The sequence below is a fragment of the Microtus oregoni genome, unplaced genomic scaffold, assembly GCF_018167655.1.
Source record: "Microtus oregoni isolate MIOR12 unplaced genomic scaffold, Mior012 000028F_ref0000031, whole genome shotgun sequence".
Taxonomy (NCBI): domain Eukaryota; kingdom Metazoa; phylum Chordata; class Mammalia; order Rodentia; family Cricetidae; genus Microtus; species Microtus oregoni.
Window position 1 is genome coordinate 26,677,016 of NW_024543087.1, and position 22,309 is coordinate 26,699,324.

General features: G+C 37.6%; 1 protein-coding gene across 1 annotated transcript in view; it reads left to right on the plus strand.

Moving 5' to 3' along the window:
• Slc25a36 (solute carrier family 25 member 36) overlaps positions 1-22,309 on the plus strand; it is a 33,221-nt gene that overhangs the window by 2,736 nt on the left and 8,176 nt on the right. Inside the window, exons 2-4 of the mRNA XM_041677009.1 lie at positions 11,233-11,397; positions 14,718-14,795; positions 15,982-16,082. Coding sequence (XP_041532943.1) covers positions 11,233-11,397; positions 14,718-14,795; positions 15,982-16,082 — 344 coding nt within the window. The remainder of the gene's footprint in view (positions 1-11,232; positions 11,398-14,717; positions 14,796-15,981; positions 16,083-22,309) is intronic.

Below are 22,309 nucleotides of genomic sequence, written 5' to 3' on the forward strand. Positions count from 1 at the left end.
TTGAGTTACAGAGGCGGATCATGGTAGCTGTGAAGAAGAGAATGTTAAGGTTTAGTTTCTACTCCACCTCAGATGCTGTGTGTCTGTTCATAGACATAAGTACTATAAAGACAACTTTCTCAAGTTACTTATTTGTTGAGTAATATTGTGATTTTTTTTTTTTGGTTGCGAAATTATTTCACCTGGCTCCTTGTAAGAACAGGCCAGAAGTAGAAGTTTAATGAGGTTTATTTGTATTATACTATGCCCATAATTTTTTTACTGTTCTCATTTTCTTCCATCTTTTCTATTTTTCTGTGGAGTTTTCGGGGATTTTTTGTGATTTATTTTTGTGTGGCTGGAAAAACAGCTCAGTGATTAAGAACACTTCTTGTTCTTGGAAAGGACCCAGATTTTGATTCTCAGCACCCATACGGTAGCTCACAACCATCTAAAACCCTAGTTCCAGGGGATCTAACAGACACAGTACAAAACACTCACATACATGAAGTAAAATAAACTTAAAAAAAATATATATACACACACACGCGCATGCGCGCGTGCGTATGCATATTTTAGTATATGTATGTGCACCACATGTGTGCTGAAACCCATGCAGGCCAATCAAAAGAGGACATCAGAGTACTCTAGTAATGGTGCACACCTTTAATCCCAGCACTCTGGGGGCAGAGGCAGGCAGATCTCTGAGTTCAAGGCCAGCCTGGTCTACAGAGGGAGTTCCAGACAGCCAAGGCTACACAGAGAAATCCTATCTTGACAAAAGAGAAAAAGAAAAGAAGATGAAGAAGACAGCTTCAGATATCCTGGAACTGGAGGAACACACAGTTGTGGGTCGCTATTTAGGTGCTGGAACTGAACCCAAGTCCTCTGCAAGAGCAGCAAATGCTCTTAACCACTGAGCCATGTCCCCAGTTCCATCCTGTGTCTACTTAGACCTTTTGGGCTGCGATTACAAAATACCATAAATCAGGTGGCATCTAGAAAGTTAATATTTATTTGCTCCAGGTCTAGAGCCTTGAGAGTCCAGGTGAGCAGATTGCATGCCTGCCTAGAGAGGACCTACTAACTCCAACTTCATTCTCAGTTTCAAATGGTGAAAGGGGCAGCACTCCTTTATGTCATAAAGCTCTGTTTCAGTACCTAGTCACTTCCCCCAAACCCAGCCCTTCTTCTCAGTGCTGTCACCTCTTAGGGGGTAGGATTTGAACCTATGAATGGGGAGGCAGATGTCTTAAACACTGAGAAATACTCTCCTGTGAGAATTTCATTCTAATGGATTGGAAAACTAAGTTACTTACTCTGTTTTGTTAGCTGTTTCCCTGTAGAGAGTTAGCTTGGCACAGCAAGGGGTAGTGTTGGAGCTGGGGCAGTAGCAACTCCTTTGAATTCCTAAGAACTTTTCTCGTGGTCCCGCCTCATTTAGGAACAGAGTCTTAGGTTTGTACAGGGGCTAGGGAGTGCCTACTGCCCAAGCATGGAGACTTAAGTTCAGATCTCCAGAGTAGACGAGCCAGATGAGCCTGGTGGCGCATGCCCTTGGTCCCAGCACTCAGGAGACAGAAGCAAGCAGATCTCCGTGTGTGAGGTCAGCTGGTCTATATAATTAATGAGATCCTGTCTCAAAGAAGGAAAGAAACTAGAAGAACCAGAAAATGGGTTCTGAGACCAAGTGCAGTAAGAAAGACATACAGATTAAGCTAAAGAGCGCTCAGTCACTGGATCGGATCTGATTGGAGAATTTAGTGATTTTGATTAGTTGTTAAAAATGTGAAGGGAAGCAAGTAGAGTTGGTTTGTTCATTTGTTAGTTTGTTTTTCAAGACAGGGTTTCTCTGTAGCTTTGGAGCCTGTCCTGAAACTCGCTCTATTAGACCAGGCTGGCCTCGAACTCACAGCCTGCTTCTGCCTCCTGAGTGCTGGGATTAAAGGCTTGTGCCACCACCACCTACCTGAAATTTACTTTTTCAAAATAATCATGTTTCCTCGTGCATATTTTGTTTCCATAGTGGATTTTTTTAGTCCTTAGTCTGGTACTATATAACTTTATCTTGATCTGTGTATTAGTGTCCATCCACACATGTATGTTTATCTAACCAGCTGGTCAGCATTTTTCTGATTCGGGTATTATTATTATTCTTTATTTTGCTGTAGCACTCAAAGTAAGAATAGTCTTTTTAATTTTTTCCTGAACCAGAAATATCACACATACCTTAAATACCCCTTTCACTTCAACAATTTATTTAGTTTTTCATGGTAATCTATCACTGTATAGGATAATCTATCAGTTGATAGCCATTTTGAAAAGGTGTGTTTCTTGCCTTAAATACTAAAGACTTGAAGATAATGCTCAGTCTGTAGTATTGGTTAACAAATTAAGCTATAAAAGAAAAAGTTGAGGTTAAAATTCCTTAATGAAGTTTATAGGATTTTAGAGGTGACCCACATGTTTTGTTATTGTTTGTTTGTTTGGTCCTTCCCCCCACCCCCAGACAGTTTCTTTGTGTAGCTTTGGATCCTGTCCTGGAACTCACTCTGTAGACCAGGCTGGTCTCAAACTCACAGAGACCTAGGATTAAAGGCATGTGCCACCACCACCCCGCTGACCCACATGTTTTAAGATACAAAAAACCTTAAGATAAATTAACATTTTCGTGAACTGTTTTTTAGTGTTGTTTCTCATGAAATGGTGTGTTACTTGGAAACAGAAAAATGGGTCAACTTGTTCATTCTGCTTTTACAAAGATAAACTGCATTTGTTCGAGGAAATAGGTTTGTGTAAAGATTAAGAAAGATGAATTTCCAAGCACCTGTTAAAATGTGTACTCCACCCAGATTTGTGGACCTACTTAGGAAATACTTTGCACACTTCCTTGCCTGTCCAACAAGTGTTGTGGCTCAGGCATGCTTGGAACCTCAGACTGAAGGCAACCTATGTCTGACAGTCAAACAAAGTCTTGGAATCTGTTCTGTTCCATGGTCCTCCCTTTCCTTCAGCAGAATCTTGAAAGTTCTTAGGTTCCTATGTGCCCCCCCCCCCCATATACACACACATACGCCTCAATTTGGTTAGTAAAAGTTCTTTATAGACTGGGAAACTGGTCCTAGTGATTCAGCTGTTTGAGACTATAGGACTGTATTTGTAACTATATACCTGGCAGGTTCAAGATTCTTAGCAGCATGGTTGAAATGGATCTGCTTGCTACTTCACTGCTGTTTAGTGAAAACTTCCCCTTTGCCTCCCCCACCCCCTCACCCTCAGCTTACAGTCCTCGTGCCCTGTGGTAAAGTTGCACGGGAGAATACTTTGAAGCTGTCAGTCTCACAAGATGTTTGTAGTTTTTGAGTTATGTGCTTTTTAAACAGTCTCTTGGTGCCTAGCTTACTCAACTGTGCCAACTTACTCAAGAGGTTGGTTAAAAAAAAAAAAGTACTAAAGTAGTTGACCTCTGGCATGCCTGAATTTTTCTTATGTACATAAGCAAATAGAAGCAACTTGTCATAGTTGGGTAAGCTTACCACACAAACAAACATAAAAGTAGAAGAGTTTTATTTGTCTTATAAAGTAGTCGAATTTAACAATGTTGAAAAGTCTGTAGATAGACGCATAGAACACGACTGTCTTATTGCTCTAAGTAATCTTGGCTGTTTACCCCTTTAGTTCCTTTTCCTTCCTGGTTCATTCTTCCTTTCCTTTCTCCTACCTTTCTCCCCTTCTTCCCTCTCTCCCTCCCTCTTTCTGGGTGGCAGTGTTTTGTTATGCAGGTCTGCAGTTCTTGGTCCCTTTGTCTTAGCCTCAACAGTGCTAAATTATAGGTGTGGACCACTCCCCATTAATTGCCTATAAACTTTATTGTTTTATGTGCCTAGTGTTTTGCCTGCACTGTGTGCATGTTGAGTACTGTTAGATCCTCTAGAACTGGTATTACATATTCTTGTGAACCTCCATGTGGATGCTGGGCATTGAACTCCTGTTCTCTGGAAGAATGACCAGTGCTCATAACCCCTAAGCCATTGCTCTAGCCCCTGCCTATAAACTTTTAAGATGCACATTGGTCCAGGTAGTTTGACTAAGAAGAAAAAAAATTGAGGTTACTTTGGATATATCGAACATACAATATCATTTTACACATGAATACAGAAAGATGTGTAATGTAGAGATTTTTGATGCTATAATGAATTTTTAATGTTCCTTGGTCTCAAACTAGGCTATTCTCTCCCTTCAATTGCCAGTGAAGAAAACACAGCAAATGAATGATTGTTTTACAGAAATAACTTTAAATTGTAACTTTTAAGTAGTAAAATATTCACATTAGCAGATGAATTGGCTGCCATACTACATGGCTCTAACTTCTGGCCTGGTCACTGGGTCAGAGGAAAATAGCACCTGTAGAAGGCAGGAAACCCTAAGGGCTTGTTTTAATGCACTTGGAGTAGGTGTTGAGTAGCATGTACACACAGCCGGAGAGAGTTGAAGGTAATTGATTTTTCTTTTTCATTTGTTACTTTGTGTCTTTTGTGTGTTTCCTTTGCTTTTTGAGACAAAATCTGCTATGTGCCATGACTGGCCTGGAATTTGCTCTGTAGGCCAGACTACCTCAGAGATCCACCTGCCTCTGTTTCCAAGACCTGGGACTAAAAGTATGCACCACCATGCCTGAGTGGTGTGTCTTTTACTATTTCTTGTGTTTTTTGATAGTTGAGTGTCAGAAAACCTTGAATCCTTTTTATCTTCCTGGTGATTTTTAACTTCTAGAACTTTCTGCATGGGTATAGGCCTTTTAGCTTGTTTTGGTTTGAGGTACTTCATCTTGATTCTATATTCTCATGCTATTCTGCAAAGTAAACCTAGAGCCTCATGCTCCAACCTCTTTTTAATCTTAAGACGGGATCTCACTAAGTTGGCCTGGCTCATCTTGAAGTGGAGTACCCTAGGCAGGCCTTGAGCTTGTGGTCTTGCTTCTTGACTTCTTGCTATTTTTTAAAAATGTGATTATATTGGTTATGCAAGTTGGTGTTTCTGAAAGGTTTAATTTACTGTCTTAATGAAAATTTAGTTTATTGATGTGAAACTGAAGGAGTGGAATAAGGCTCAAATAATATTACATAGTATTTGTTTTTTGAGATAGTTCATGTAGCCTAGCCTTGCCTGAGTTCACTGTGTAACTAAGGATAACCTTGAACTTCTGATTATTCTTCTGCCTCCTCCTTGCTGAAACTCTAAGCCTGCATCATGGCTCTCAGGCCTTTCCTTTAATTAACTACTTGCTTAACTTATAATAATTGTGCATCCACATCTTAGATGCATAAGAGAGCTATATACTGTATATTTAATATAGTTTGGTTGTGTTCACGCTCATTTAGACATAAAACTAAAAGCATTATAGCACAGTGCTTTAATCTTGTACACAAAGCTGATGATGCCATAAAAATGAAATCCCTTTCACGTAAGTTAAAAAAGTACAGTGTTGCTGAGGACTCAGGAGGTAGAGGTAGGCCCAATCTGACTTCCAGGCCAGCTAGTGTTTTATAGAGAGACTCTGTCTCAAAAAGCAATATTTTGAAAATAAATGCACACGATAAGAACCAAACAAAGCTGCTGAACGATAATAGAACCCTACCCCTGCGATGTCTGTGTCCAACTCTAGATTTTTCTTTGTAATTTTGATTTTTAAAATTTCTATATGGTATTTTGATAGTGATAATTTAGTGTACCACTTTCCATTCCTCCCTCATTTCTCTTTTCACTATGATTACTTATCATCCAGTTTTTAATAAAATGAAGTCAGAGCTTATCCTTTTTCTTTTTGTTTGGCTCAATATTTACCTCTTGCTAAGTTGTTTATGCTTATGTTTCTTACATGTAGTATGAGCAGTGGGGTGCGTCCCACCACCCTGCTAGCTTTACCCGAAATAATTACACGGAAACTGTATTCTTTTAAACACTGCCTGGCCCATTAGTTATAACCTCTTATTGGCTAGCTCTTACATATCGATCTAACCCATTTCTAATATCTGTATTGCCACTTGAGTGTGGCTTACCAGGACGAGTCTAACGGGCATCCATCTTGGAGAGGAGAGTCATGGCGACTGCCTGGAGAGGAGAGGCATGGAGTCTGACTCACTGCCTTCTTCCTCCCAGCATTTTGTTCTGTTTACTCCGCCTACCTAATTTTCTGTCCTATTAAAGGGCCAATGCAGTCTCTTTTTTTAACCAATGAAATTAACACAAAACAGAAGACTCTCCCCCATCATTTCCCCTTTTTCTGTTTAAACAAAAAAGAAAGGCTTTAACTTTAACATAAAGCAAGAATTAGTTACAATATTTACATCTATTTTATCTTTTATCATAACTAAGAAAAACTATAGCTATCCATTCTTTAACTCCATCAAAGACTCCAAAAGGATATAATATTACTTAAGCAAATAAGAAATCCAAACTCTAAGCCGGGCGATGGTGGCGCACGCCTTTAATCCCAGCACTTGGGAGGCAGAGGTAGGCGGATCTCTGTGAGTTCGAGACTGGCCTGGTCTACAGAGCTAGTTCCAGGACAGGCTCCAAAGCCACAGAGAAACCCTGTCTCGAAAAACCAAAAAAAAAAAAAAAAAATCCAAACTCTAGAAATGACAGAGACATCTCGCTGCCTGGACAGTCACCCAAAGTTCCTCTGTACCGTTGGGGCATCCATCTTTAGCCTACAGGCCCATAGTATCCAGCAGACTTTTCCATGAAGCAGGAAATTTTAAAGACAGTCAGTTATTATCTGCTGTGTCCTGCAGAATGTCTTGTAGACTCTTTCATAGATCAGGAACCCCAAAAGACCATCTCACCTTTAGGCAAGTTCAGCAGTCCTCTCTCTGCAGGTTCTCTGTGTCCAGTTTATGTAGCAGTCCAGGCAAGAGCAGTTTCTCTTGCCCAAATGGCTATCAAACTCCATAAGGATCCTCTTTGATGCCCATCTTCCTCCTGAAGTAGCTGGTGCTGCCAGGAGCAGACGTGTCTCATTGTCATGAAAAGCCCTAAGTTATTAAAACATTTAAAATGCCATATTCTGTAGTCTTTGAAAGATATGAAGAATGCCTATCTAACTGAAATATATCTCTATATATCTAGAAAATCTAACTAACATGACTACAAGCTTTACTATTATTGATGATTATCCATTAACAACCTATATTTCCTAATTATACATTACATTTTAAAAATGAACTTCACAATCACAATACCTTAATCAATATTAGAAGTACACATACATATAACAAAATTGACCTTAAAATCCATACCAATGTAAATTATTCATATCTATATCATATCCCCCTTTAAATGTAAAAGAACATTTATAAGCAATATTTGGGAACATGGGCACAGTTTTTTCTCTCCAAACTGCTTTCTGCTGAATGGGGGCACTGTTATTTAGGTCTTTCATGGTATAACCTGGCAGTTGAATGAAGTAATTTTCTGAAGGTGTTTATGGTGATCTTTCAGGAAGGCATGGTCTATTATACCATATTGGGATAGAAGCAATCCATAGCCTCTCATTCTCTGTGAAAACAAAAGAAGACCCTCTCCAAAGCATCATATCCTTAGGCCCAAATTCTGAAATCATAATACCCTTATATCCATTTTGGTTTGGCAGCCCATGTAATGAAATGTCTCTCTGTACTTAGCTCCTTCACAGTCAAAAATTTTAAAGAAAACACAATGTACATAATCCAGACTCTGTGAATTTTCCATTTTTACGTGGCTTATTTTTCTTTATTTTTTTTTTACTCTGTCTCTTTAAAGACTTCACCCTTTTTTAAGAGCATTAACTTTATTTTTTTTCTTCTCTCTCCCAAGCCTATGTACACTCATCCAACACTGTGACCCATTTAAGTCTTTTATGTCTGAATCTGTCCTATTGTGAATCTGTAATTTTTTTTATTATCCAGGAGCAGTTTTTAAAATGCTAAGTACTTCTTAAAAACTTAAGTTGCACCATGTAGGGGTAATTCGGTACTGCCTCTTTACTGCCAGTCTAAACCTTAACTGCACTGTTGTTATGGTAATTACCATCGTTCCTGTCTGAGGTCAACACAGTTCAGCATGGAGCAGCCGCTCCTGCCTCAGATCCATTTGGTGCCCCAGAGCTGCGCACAGTTCCAGGCACACAGCAAGTCCACATTGGAGCCACACTCGAGCCGCACTCAGCAGTTTAACTCTGAGACTGAGTGTGCGGCACAGAAACTCTTTTCATCCAAGTTACATCCAAATCTGACACGCAGAGCATTGTGCAGCCTGGAAACATGTCTCTGTATGGCGGCAGGAATCCGCCATGCTCTTCCACCTGCCTAAGCCTGATTCTGTCGTCTGCCCAGGTGCAGGCGGGGAGCGCTGAGCCATCAGCACGGTCTCAGAGCACTCTCCTCAGGGTCGTGGGTTCGGGCCCCACGTTGGGTGGCTCATACCACTCTGTAGTATGAGCGGCGGGGTGCGTCCCGCCACCCGGCTAGCTTTACCTGAAATAATTACACGGAAACTGTATTCTTTTAAACACTGCCTGGCCCATTAGTTATAACCTCTTATTGGCTAGCTCTTACATATCGATCTAACCCATTTCTAATATCTGTATTGCCACTTGAGTGTGGCTTACCAGGACGAGTCTAACGGGCATCCATCTTGGAGAGGAGAGTCATGGCGACTGCCTGGAGAGGAGAGGCATGGAGTCTGACTCACTGCCTTCTTCCTCCCAGCATTTTGTTCTGTTTACTCCGCCTACCTAATTTTCTGTCCTATTAAAGGGCCAACACAGTCTTTTTTAACCAATGAAATTAACACAAAACAGAAGACTCTCCCCCATCACTTACAGCTTTGAACTTCTGATCCTGCCTTGACTTCCCAAGTGCTGGGGTTGTAGATGTGAACCTCTACATGTGAGCCTCCACACCTGGCTACTGTTCTCTGTGGTCAAATACATTAGTTTTATTAGTTCCCTTCTAGAGATTTTTGTTCTTCTTAGCTCTCATAAACCATCTGGATCGACTATTTTCTAAGTTTGGCACTTATTATTTTATGACAAAAGATAAAATTGTGTGGGGGAAGTATTTTGTTCCTGCATTCGGTTTCTACTGTTTTTATTTACTTCCTTTAATACTGGAGTGTTTTGTTGTTGTTGTTGTTGTTTTGGTTTTTTGTGTTTGTTTGTTTTGGTTTTTTGAGACTGTAGCTTTAGAGCCTATCCTAGAACTAGCTCTTGTAGACCAGGCTGCCTTTCAACTCATAGAGATCCACCTGCCTCTGCCTCCATGAATACTGGACTTAAGGCCTGAGCCACCACTGCCCAGAGGTAGTTTAGTTTGGTTTTGTTTAGGTTTCTGGAGGTAAATTTGTGATTATTGAGAAGTCTGACGTTGTGATGTTTTCTTTTTGTGTTATCTTTTGTTCTCTCTGGGCATGAAGTCTTCCTTGTCTGCAGTTGGAAAAATTGCAGTAATGTACCTGCATCCAGTGCAATTTGTTAAACTTGAATCGAGATTGTTTAACTTATCAGGGAATTAGACTCCTGCCCAGAAATGTAAGAATGTAGTCTCCCTCCCTCTTTCCCTCTCCCTCTCCCTCTCCCTCTCTCTGTATGTGGTAGGAGCCTGTGAGCGCAGACATGCTTGTGTTCATTCTATCACTGAGTCTGAATCTGTTTTTTCAGGTAAGCTGGTTAGCCAGCAAACTCCCAGAATCTACTGTTCTCCACCCCACTTCTAGGACTACAGGCATGCACTCAGTATATGGCCATGTCTGGTTTTACAAGGGTGCTGGGGATTCCAACACGGGTCCTCATGCTTGTACAGCAAGTGCTTTTACCCACTGAGTTATCCCCCTCCTTAACCTTCTCTCAACTTCTTGAGAGCTGGGATTAAAGATATAGACCATTATGTCCTGCTCTTGTATTTAAAAAGAATTATTGCTTAGGTTATTACTTAAATTCTGTGGGGTTTTTTTCTAACCAGTTTAAACGAGACACTTTATTAATTGTTTTTATTGTTATTCTGATGATCAGTCTTTATATAAAAAGGGTTTTGTTGTTGGTTTTTTTTTCCACTAATTCTGCCTGTTCTACACATGTGGACATAAGAGATAGTGACTGAAACTGTTTTTTAGCAAAGTCCTTTTAAGTGTTGGGAGTACTTAAGATTAGAAATACATATGACTATCCATAAGTAATTGATCTCTGTCCTACTGCTCAGAATGATTTCTGGGGTCCTAAAGGGTTAGAAATGTGAAAAATGGGCTGGGTGGTGGTGGCGCATGCCTTTAATCCCAGCACTCGGGAGGCAAAGGCTCTTTCCCTCTGTGAGCTCGAGGCCAGCCTGGCCTACAGAGCTAGTTTCAGGACAGGCTCCAAAAGCTACAGAGAAACCGTATCTTGAAAAACCAAGAAAAGAAAAGAAATGTGAAAAATGGAATACATTTCAAGGAGTGGCATGGATTTCATCAGCGCTATAAATCATACCTTGGCAAGAAGTATATAGATACTCTGAGAGAAGCACTTGATCTACCTGTTTCTTTTTTTTTTTTAATATTTGTTTATTTATTATGTATACAATATTCTGTGTGTATGCCTGCAAGCCAGAAGAGGGCACCAGACCTCATTACAGATGGTTGTGAGCCACCAAGTTGTTGCTGGGAATTGAACTCAGGAAGAGTTCTGGAAGAGCAGTCAGTGCTCTTAACCTCTGAGCCATCTCTCCAGCCCCCGATCTACCTGTTTCTTAGTGCTAAAGTTTCCTTTGCTTTATTTTTTTACTTCTGTTTTTGTTCCAAGTCAATTCTAATTAGACTGGCCTAAACGTCTTCAGCCTTGTCCTCCCAGATGTGGGACCACAGGCACATGCCACCACACCTGGCACTGATCAGCTCTTTTGCCAATCATTTTAGGAACGGCCCTCGCTGGAGCTCTTCCTTTACCTAATTGTATGTAAAGTACTAAGCTCAGTGTTTGTTTCAAATTTTATTCTGATATTTGGAAACAGGGGCTACCAGTTGCAACATGCTGGGTACTTTCCATAGTTCCCTCAGTACTTTTTAGTGACTGAAAGTGTTTATTTATAGTCAAGTAAGTGAAACTTAAAAAAAATTAGTCTTCAGATTTTTTAATTTTAGTAAGGTTATAAAACACCTTTGGATTAGAGCACTAAGTAAAAATGTATATTCTCATTGGCTGTTAGACACCTAAATTGTGATCTTTTCGTCTTTTTGTAGATGTGGTGGCACAGTGGGAGCTATTCTGACATGTCCACTGGAAGTTGTCAAGACACGGTTACAGTCATCCTCTGTGACACTCTACGTCTCTGAAGTTCAGCTGAACGCCATGACCGGAGCCAGTGTCAACCGAGTGGTGTCCCCTGGGCCTCTGCACTGCCTGAAGTGAGAGCAAACCATCCGTGCATTTTGTTGCTGCCGCTGCTTATCTTAGTGGTTCCCACATGCCTAATTTTTTCTTACACATTTAAAAAGGTTTTTTAGAAAAGCTAATGACAGAAGTTAGCATGCATCATACTTATTAGTTGTAGCAGACTATAATGGAGTAGAACAGCTATAAAGATTATATTAAATGGAGTATTTCCAAATTGTATATATTTAAACTATTTTTTTCTAAATTTATCCATTGGGTTTCTTTTCTAAAGTTATTATAGGTATTTTGCACTGAATTGATTAATTTTTGTATCATTTGTTTTCAGGCAAGGTCTCACTATGTAGCTCTGACTGGTCTGGAATTCAGTATCCAGAACAGGTCTACCTCTATGCCACCATACCCAGATGGCTGTTGTTTTTAGTTTTAAAATGAAGGTAGTGTTGGTGCTGCTATTGTGTGTTTAATGTTCACATATATGCACTAGTACCTACATCTAGTTGCTGACAATTTTCTTTTATAAAATATATAACATATATAGTTTATACAGCTTCAGCTTGAAACAGTTATACCAGTTTTAAAAATTTCTGTATGTTGACATTTTCTGATGATTAGAAAAAGATTGGCCAGTTTATATTAATTAATTTGCTTTCAAACTTATTTAAGACTGGCTGTGGTGGCACACACCTTTAATCCCAGCATTTGGGAGGCAGAAGCTGGTGGATCTCTTGAGTTTGAGGCCAGTCTAGTTTACAAAGCAAGTTCTAGGACAGCAAGGGCTACATAGAGAAACCCTGTCTTGAAAAGCAACACAAAACTTATTCAGATCATTTTCTGTGTCATTAGATTTGTATTAGAGCTCAATGCTTGTGTGTCTGCCTTATCAGTTCACTTGACTTAAATCTGTTTGAACTGAGTTCAGTAGTATTTATTTTGTAGTAGCAAATGAACTCATCCAGTATATTTACATTTGTACTAAGAGATTGCATCATGCTTTTTTCAACTTGGTTACCTAAGTACATGAATCTGTCAGCAGTTTTGAATTAAAATGTCACTTACAGAAAAGTACTGATTGGTGTGGGAAATGTATCTTTTTAAAAAGATTTATTTGCATATTCTATGTGTATATGGGTATTTTGTCTGCATATATATGCACACTAGAAGAGGACATCAGATCCCATGCGACTCTAGTTATAGATGGTTGTAAGCTACCATGTGGGTACTGGAAATTGAACTCAGGATCTCTATAGAAGAGCAGCTAGTGCTCATAACCAGTGAGCTATTTCTCCAGCTCCAGGAAATGAATCTTAATTCATTTCTAAATGAATAATTTTGACATTTCCATTGATCAGATCTTTTTTAAAACTCTGCTTTAGACCCCTGAGATATACAATTTTCAGTAATTGTGGTTTTCCGTCATCATGAGAACTTTCAATTTTTTTATTTATTAATTTAGATTTCTCAGGGGTGTTTGTTTGAAACAAAGCTTCATTAGGTAACACTGGCTGACCTTGAACTCTATGTAGATTGGACTGACCTCAAACTCACTAAGATTAACCTGCTTGTGCTTCCCTGGTAATGGGATTAAAGGCATGCACCACCACCATCACCACCATTTCTTCAAATTTTTTCATGCCTGCCTTAACTCTTTGTAAATCATTTAATCACTAAAGCACTCAATAAGTGAATACTGTTTTGTTTTCTTATCCTTAAACTGAAATGGGTGAGATTACTTTTTTCATGTAGTTGTTTTCTACCTTTGGACTTCATAGAAAAAAATCTTGCCTTCAACTTATACCATTAATTAACTATTACATTCATCTGCCTTTTAAAAGGTCTTGCCGGGCAGTGGTCGCAGACGCCTTTAATCCCAGCACAGGAGGAAGTAGATAAGATACTCTGAGAGAAGCACTTGATCTACCTGTTTCTTAGTGCTACAGTTTCCTTTGCTTTATTTTTTTTTACTTCTGTTTTTGTTCCAAGTCAATTCTAATTAGACTGGCCTGAATGTCTTCAGCCTCGTCCTCCCAGATGTGGGACCACAGGCACATGCCACCACACCTGGTTTCTCCATTAAAGTATTCTGCTCCGTCTCACCTCTACAGCTTCATGAAACCACTTAATCTCAGAAAGCCTCTTATGCTTTAGGCTCTCTATCCCTTTTTCTGCTGGGGATAAGTACAATATTTGCTTATTGTGACCTATTAAATTATTTGCATTAATATGCTTTTTTTTTCTCAACTGTTCAGTAGAGTTTTCAGTGTGAGGGCCTATATCTTTTTTTTTTTAATCTAGTCATGAGCTCTTTATACACTAAGTTCTCAATATATTAGATATTAACTAATTGGAGGGGAAATTTACCAAGCGTTCTAGTAACCCATGGGATGTTAGGGTGATAGACTTGCCATAGCATCTCACTGAAACTGTTGATTAACATCGTACTTCAGAACTTGAGGTAGTTTCCAGGATTGGGTAAAAACTAAAAGGATTGGGCTGCAGCTTATGGTGGAGGATTTGCCTTCTGTGTGTGAAGCTGAGTCTGATCCCCAGTACCAGGAAGAAGCTACACTTCTGCTTGTGGGATCGAATTTGCTGATTAAGTGAAAAGGAGAGAGAAAGCAAGTCAGTGTCACAGTCTAGATACTTCTTCCTCTCCTCTGTTATTCTGAGACTTTTAACTCACTCAAACTCGGGATAATCCTCATATCTCAGCCTCCCAGTGTTGGAATTACAAGCATGAGCCTACATACCTCAATAAAACTGTTATTTTTAAACATTTTCTGCACGTGTATATAGGTACATACATGGCACAGTACACATGTAGAGGAAAGAAGGCAACTGTGTGGAGTCAATTTTCCTTCCAACATTAGGTCAGTTCCAGGGATCCAAGTTAGATCCTCAGGCCCAGTGGCAAGTACCTTTACCCGCTGAGCCATCTTGCCAGACATTTTAGAAAAGAATGTGTACAAGGCCGGGCGATGATGGTGCACGCCTTTAATCCCAGCACTTGGGAGGCAGAGGCAGGTGGATCTCTGTGAGTTTGAGACCAGCCTGGTCTACAGAACTAGTTCCAGGACAGCTCCAAAGCCACAAAGAAACCCTGTCTCGAAAAACCAAAAAAAAAAAAAAAAAAAAAGAATATGCACAAGTTTTATTACTAGTAAATCACTATGATTTTCCAGTACTTTGCCTGTTCCCCCCCTCAAAGTTTTTTTAGCAATGAAATTGGACTGGAAAGATATATTATAAATAGGAGAAATTGGTTTTGTTCTAGGATATTAGTAAAGGATGATAGAAGAGCATTTCTTTCTAATATTTCTTTTTCTCTTTTTAGAGTTATCCTGGAAAAAGAGGGTCCTCGCTCATTGTTTAGAGGATTAGGCCCCAACTTAGTGGGGGTGGCACCCTCCAGGTAAAAGAAAAAGGCTAAGTAAAATTATAGCAGTCTTTGTTTCAAGGTATCTGGATATAATCATTTGTAGACACAGTTAAATTTATATATATGACTTTTCAGTATTTGTGGGAAGGCATTTGAGAGTTTCGGGTGCTAATCAGAAGGAATCTACAAAGAAAAGCTTGATTCTGGGACTAACATTCATTGTTAGGAAATGTTTCTTGTTGTCAGGGAAAAGGTGTAATGTTTGCTTTAAACTGTTAAAACTTGCACTTGGAAAATGAAGTGTGGAATAAAGTAACTCTGAGTTCAAAAGTATTTGTAGACAGTTTCATATTTTAAATTGTTATGAATGGAACTGAGATTTGAGGGGAAAATACTATATTTGAAACTCTCCATTACCAATTATTGGTCTACTTTGTTACTGTAAGCTTTGTTGAGAAATAATGCGATATTGATTCAGCAAGGCAATAATTCAGTACTTCAAAGGCTGAAAGAGCTCCAAGTCTAATGGAGTATTTTATACACATTGCAAAACCTAAGCTGGCCCAATGGGCCTGATCACATTTGTTAAAATTATTTTGTCTTAAGAATACTGTGGGGCAATGTCAGGAGGTGGTGGCGCACGCATTTAATCCCAGCACTCGGGAGGCAGAGGCAGGCGGATCTCTGTGAGTTCGAGGCCAGCCTGGGCTATAAAAGCTAGCTCCAGGACAGGTCCAAAGCTACAGAGAAACACTGTCTTGGAAAAATAAAAATACTGTGGGCAAGAGGTATAAAAGGAATAAAGACTTGGGTAGGATCTCCAGCACCAAAAAGTAGAATGTGTAAACCTACTCTGTATGTGTTTGTAGGGTAAAGTATACTACAGATTCTCAAAACTGTCCAGCATCAGATCAATTAGATCAACTCTGCCTCTAAAGTTACGACCACCTAACTCAGTTTAAGTACACTAACTCAGAAATGCAAATAGCATAGGCTCACTGGTGCACAGGATGTGATTCGCGTTGTCAGTGTTGAGCACAGCTTAGGAGCTGTGAGAGTAGGTGCTGGGAACTGCACATTGGAGTTTAGCCTTTGTAAAGTATAAAACATGTTCAGTGGAAACATAGGTAAACTGATGTTATAGTGAATATGACTGAGACTTTATTAAAATTCTCTATTCTAGAATTTTAAAGATTTATGCTTTATTAATTATTTTTAGAGCAATATACTTTGCTGCTTATTCAAACTGCAAGGAAAAGTTGAATGGTGTTTTTGATCCTGATTCTACCCAAGTACACATGATTTCAGCTGCAATGGCAGGTATGAATATTTAATAGTAAAACTTCTCAAACCTGGAAATGTTAATATTATATGATGACTTTATATCAAAATAAGATAGTGTGTTTTTAATAATTAAAATCTATAAAGATGATTTTGTTCGTTTGAATAAAACATTTGCTATACGTAAAATCTGATATCAGTTACATCTCTAATTAAAGAGTTTAAGTGGCAGACAGTAGATAGTATATTTATTTTGCTGTGTATTGCCTAATATTTAATGCATTCATGCTTTAAGAGTCCAGCCATAATCCCACTGGAATTAGAGCTGCCATTTGCTCTCTTCAGTTTCCGTTAGTGCCTTCCTGCTGCATATTTTGGCTTCTGTCTGAAATGTGCCGCCAGTACTTGGTAAAGTATTCGTTGTGTCCTGTGCTAGGATGCTACAGTTTTTGTGATCTTTATTATGGCCCAGTTACTATAATTTGTTATGTTTGAGAAGATGTTTATCATTCCTCATAATCTAGACTATATACTGACCTTAACTTTAGACACTGGCGTATGTGTGCATGCTTGTGTAGAAATGTTTCCAGGAACTTCTGGATCAGCACAACCCTCATAGGTCTTTCTAAGAGTAAGTGGTAGAGATTGGTTTGTCACTCTGGTTCTGGAGTCATTTGCTGCCATGCATGTTAAACAATGCCTTGAATTTAGTTCTTAATAGGAAATTCTTCCAATTTTCTGAGAATTATTTAATCCACCCATTTCCAAATTGTTCTATAACTTTGTAAGGAAAACTATAGTTGCTTTTATCAGCTGTTGATCAATAAATTGACTTCCCATTGTGCACTTAGTGATAAGTGCCTTAAACTGCTAATCATTTTCTCTTTAGAATAGTTTAATTTGAACCACATTTTAACCAGTTTAGCCAAGTGTAACCTGAAATACTGATTTATGAAAAGACTGATAGCCTCTGCTATATAATAAACCTAGCATATAGCTTACAAATTGTTTTCAAGACTTTTTATATTTACAGTTGATGACTAATTGACATTTTGAAGCTGGAAGGGACAGTGCTTAAAGTCAAGATAGTGTATACTCTGATTTGGCAGTCTAGAGATCTTGATTCCTGGAAGTTTTGGGGACTTTATCCATGGAATAACTGGATTGATCTGGATAGACTGGATTTTGAAAATTAGTTCTTAGTATAATAGTATTTGCCTAGTTACAGAATAGAATTTTTTAATTGTACTATTTATAGATGTTAGTTAAAGATATTTTTCTCTCACAGATTTGACTGGGTATAGGTGAAAGTTGGGCCAATTAGTTATAAACCCAGCAACCATTACACTAGGTTAACAATCTCTTTCTAGATTGTCGACGTTTGTGTGCGGGGCCTATTTGTCTCTAACTCCAGAAAATTAAAAAGAAATGTTTATACTTTAAAAAAAATTGAAATCAAGAAACTATATAAGCTGGGCAGTGGTGGCGTACACCTTTAATTCCAGCACTTGGGAGGCAGAGGCAGGTGGATCTCTGAGTTTGAGGCCAGCCTGGTCTACAGAGCAAGTGAGTTCCAGGATCGTCAGGAATACAGAGAAACCCTGTCTCAAGAAAAAAGAAAGAAAAAAAGAAAAAGAGATTAGTCACTTTAAAGTTGACAGTGTTTATTATGGATTCAATATTACACATTTAGAAGTTCAGGGTATCTAAATTCTTACAGAAACATTTTATTATATTAGAATATCTCACCAAAATTTATTATTGTTTTTATATCACATTGCAAATTAATTCAGTAAAACGTATTAAAAATTCTTTTCTTAAATGTATAATATCTTCATTAGTACTGTTTCCCAACTTGAATTCCTTCAGTTTTGGTAAATTGATAAGCATGCGTATTCAGACTTTATTTACCCTTTGCATTTACCGTGTAATTTGAAAGTATTTTTTCATTTGTTTGCAGTTATATTTCCTGAAAATTACGCCTTCAGCATTTCCTTGTACTATTTGTTAGCATTAACATCTAGCTTTGCAGGTTGTTATGTGTAGCTACATGGCTGGTGAAAGAGAATGGTCCAGTACAGATTGATTAAGGTAGCTTTTTGCCCCCTTTATTCTTGAAATAATCAACAGCAGATTGCTCTGGGTTTTCTTCAGGGTCATATTTTTGGACATCAAAGAATGATTTAAGAGGTACAAAATATTTAAAGATAAGTTATGTGAAAAAGATTTTAACTGATTGTTAAAAAAAAAATGCTAACCTTGTCACCTTAGTAGCAAAACTGCATTAAAAGAGGCTGTTAGCCCCATTACCTGGAGATTTTACCACACCAGTCAGCATACACAGCCACAGGGCCTGTCTTTAGTTTCATTTAGTTCCAAATCGACTAACACATGTAATTTAAATATTAGACTTAGTCAGAACTGCAGTCATAGAGAGTCATTTTTGGCAGTGTTGTAAGTGGCCACAGCTAAAATATATTGTTTGTTTTTGTTTACTGAAACATTTTCTAGTTACAAAGATATTTAATCCAAGTAATCCTGGTTGTTTTTACCTTTACCCCTTACACATGACTGTTGTTACACTGTTTACTGTAGCTATTGGGGTATCTGCTTTGTGTCTGTCTTGTTGAAATAATCTTGAGTAGCCTTCTGATATACCATGGCACCCGTTGGTATGCCTAAATGTATTGTTTTTTCTTTCTTTACAGTAATTCTTAATTTTTAAAAGTTTACCTGACAAGCACATATTTTTTATATATGACATAAGTATAAAGGAAATAAATTTCTGTTTCTATTTTTATCTGTAACCATGTATTTGGTGTGAAATTCCTAATGTGTCAATAATATAATCATTTTGTGTCATCAGTATATCGAAGTGAGTAATATATGCTTACAGAATGCATAATTATTATTTGGATTTTTTTGTTTGTTTTTAAGAGCACATTTTTTCAAGGTATCTTTTTTCTGTGATTTTTTTTTAAACTACATTATTTAAATGTAACGTTAGGTGTTTTTTTACTCCTTAAATACAAAGTTTACCTTACAGTAGTCAGCCAGGTGCATAACGGTTGGACAGCTGCTTTATATGCTTATTTGTGAACATTTTTCCTGTTTTCTGTTTTGTAGAACACAAGAATTAATACAAAATAATCCAAAATATTCCATAAGTATGGATGTGCAATATTACTGCTAGAGTCAAAAGGTGACAGGTACTTTTGTTAGCACTGTGATCTTCATTAGTTACGCAAAGTTCCAGACTTTAATATTCTGTTGGGCCTCTTATTTCTGTTTGCTGGGTTGGTTTTAAAATCACTAGATAATCTGATTATTAAAGAACAGATAAAAGTGTCTGCAGCTCTTTTCATGGTAGATAACAGTGGTAGGAAATGGAACATAGCATCCCTTCTAAACTTTTATTAGAGTCTCCCTTGACAAGGTTAGCATTTTTTCTTTAAGAAAAAATTGATCATCTTTTTAGGTAAGTATTTGGACTCTGAATCTGCTGAAGATGGCGGGATTGTCAGTACTCTGTGCACTTCTGTAATAAAGCACAAGGCCCTTTCTGATAGTCTTCTTACTTAAAATTTTTCAAAAAAAAGATCTCACAGTAAATATTTCTTAAATCCTTCCAGTGGGATTCAGTTTGTACACATGTATCTGATGAGGTCACTGCTTGTTGTTATGATACAGAAAAGCCTGTGTCTATTTTAGGCATTTACTGTACATTTCTCCCGAGAAAAGAGTGAGATCGTGTCATCTCATGCTCCCCATCCGCAGGTCACTTCCTGTAGAAATATGGACTAACTTAACCTCGTGAGTACTGATCTGAGCATCTCTTGCAGCCTCTAGTATAAGAAACACACCCTGGGATTTTATAATAGCTATGGAATGAGTAGAAGGTGGGACATGGATTTGTGTGCATTATGGAGTATTTCATAAAGATTTAACTCTGGTCCCTTTGTTATCCTTCTAGAAGGAAGCATGGGGTACTCTCCAGTTACCATGTAAACATGGGGTCTTCAGCTTGGCTGTAATATAGCCTTGGCCTCCAGAATGACAACACTATATTAATATATTGGAGAGAGCTGTAGTTGATAGTATGCTGTCTGTCCCACAACTGTTAAATAGTGATAGCTGTCTTGTCTTTACTTAGCTAACGTTTTAACTAACATTTAAAATTCTAATATAGTGCTTTTCACTCTAGTCTGTTGGTATTTGAATGACCCGATTACTCTATTTTGAAAAGACTGGTGTCTCTACTTTCTAAGAAGTACAGGCTATAGTGAATGAAGTCTTAGATGTTTTAGTGTAGTTTTAATTTTAAAACAGTTTTGATACTTTTATCTTAGATTGTATATGTTTTGCATTTTCAGATTTAGTTGAAATAAGTACTAAAATGCAATACTGCAGATATCACTTAAACATTTTCAGCAAGTTTCTATGGGTGGGATTTGTTTATATTTTTAATTGGCTTATTATCAAGTGGAGTTTTATTTGGTGCATAACTTAAATTTATATATAAAGTTTTCTCATAAAACACGGACACTACTAACTAAATGTATTGGCACTTTGCCTTAGTTGATTCTGGAACAGTATAAAGTCTTAATTATAAGTGGACTTTGTTATACTCTTCAGCTGATTTTAATGTTTTATTTGGGTGTTCTGAATACATTAACCTTTTATCAAAATGTAGCAAAACTAAAATGCAAAATAAAAAGTGATAGGCAATTTTTAAACTTTATATCGCCATGCCCAATATCTGCGTACTTGTTGTAAATGTAGGAAGAAGGCATGTTTAGTGGGGATAACCACAAACTGCCTTACCACATAAATTTCGTCTTATTCCATTTGTTTCATTTCTTGTGTTAATAGGTTATACTTTTCCAGATTTAATTAGTCTAAAAATGTCTATTTGCTACATAAACTATTTTTTGGTTAAGAGAAAGTAATACTGTGAAACTCAAAAATCAGCATTTTAAAATATATATATATGTATATATTTTAAAATATATGTACATATATATATATGTACAAAATTTTAAAGAACCAACAGCTAAAACCCTAAAGCTAATGCCTGGCTTCTTTATCCAAGCCAGCAGTAGTTTGCTGATTGACTGGTTGTCTGTACTGAGCACAGGCACCAATTCCTCCAAGAGTTAAGTCAGAACAGCCACAGCAAGCATAGCTTCAGCAATACCAACTTCAAGATAGCGTTCTCTCACTTACCTAAATCTTAGTCGTGGCCTGGTGCATACTGTGTCTGGAAGTAAATTTTAGTTGGGTGAGAAATACCTGCTGTTTGCTTTCTGACATTGTTTATTTACAGAGTAGTTTTTAAGTTACCATTTGAGTCTTCAATTTTTATATGTATTGTTCAGATATTAAAGTGAGGGATTTTGTGACTTGGAAAGAGATTTAGGACAGAAACTTTAACTAAAAGTTTTATTTTAAATTTAAAATTGATGGTAATCTTTTTTAAAAGTTAAATGAAAATTTTTAATTGAATAGTTTTATTTTTAGTTTAAAGAAGGATTTCTACTATATTCCTCTTAAATTAAGTTTTTAAAGAAGGCAAGTTGTTTTTTTCTAGAAATAATTAAAATTATTGTGAATAATGAATAATTGTAGATTTATACTGCTCCCTATCTTTTTACTTAAAAACCCTTAATCTTGCTGCATAGACATGTAACTACTAAAAATACTTACGAGATACAATCTTGTTTAAGAATCGTGGTCAGGGCTCCGACTTTGTAGTTAGATCACTTGCCTACCAGTGGTGAGGCCTTGATTTCAGTCTCCAGCAAGGAGTTACGTGGTGTTTTGACCTGTATTGATGCCTGATCATACATAATTTTAAAATGTTGAGTTTAACTTTCTCATTTACAAAAATAGGGCTCAAAGGAAGAAAATAACAGTGTAAGTTCATTCTGAGACTAAAGATGTAAGACAAACATTTAAACTAGTCAGATGGTCACATTTATTCTTTCACCAAGAATGTACTCATGAGAAGAACCTCTTATTAAAAAAGATGTTCCTTAGCAATCTGTTCCACATTTATTATGTTATTACTAGCTAATGCTGCCATAGTTACTGGTCTCTTTTCTCTTTATGTATGTAATATTAAAAGCACTTAAGAAAAGCAGAAACTATGTACTAGTCACAAAATTATGAAAGTTATAAGCCAAGACTTCATATATCTTGCTAAATAGGTTTAATTGGGGACACCCCCCCCCCTTTGTGTGTCATGTGGCTACTTCAACAGTATT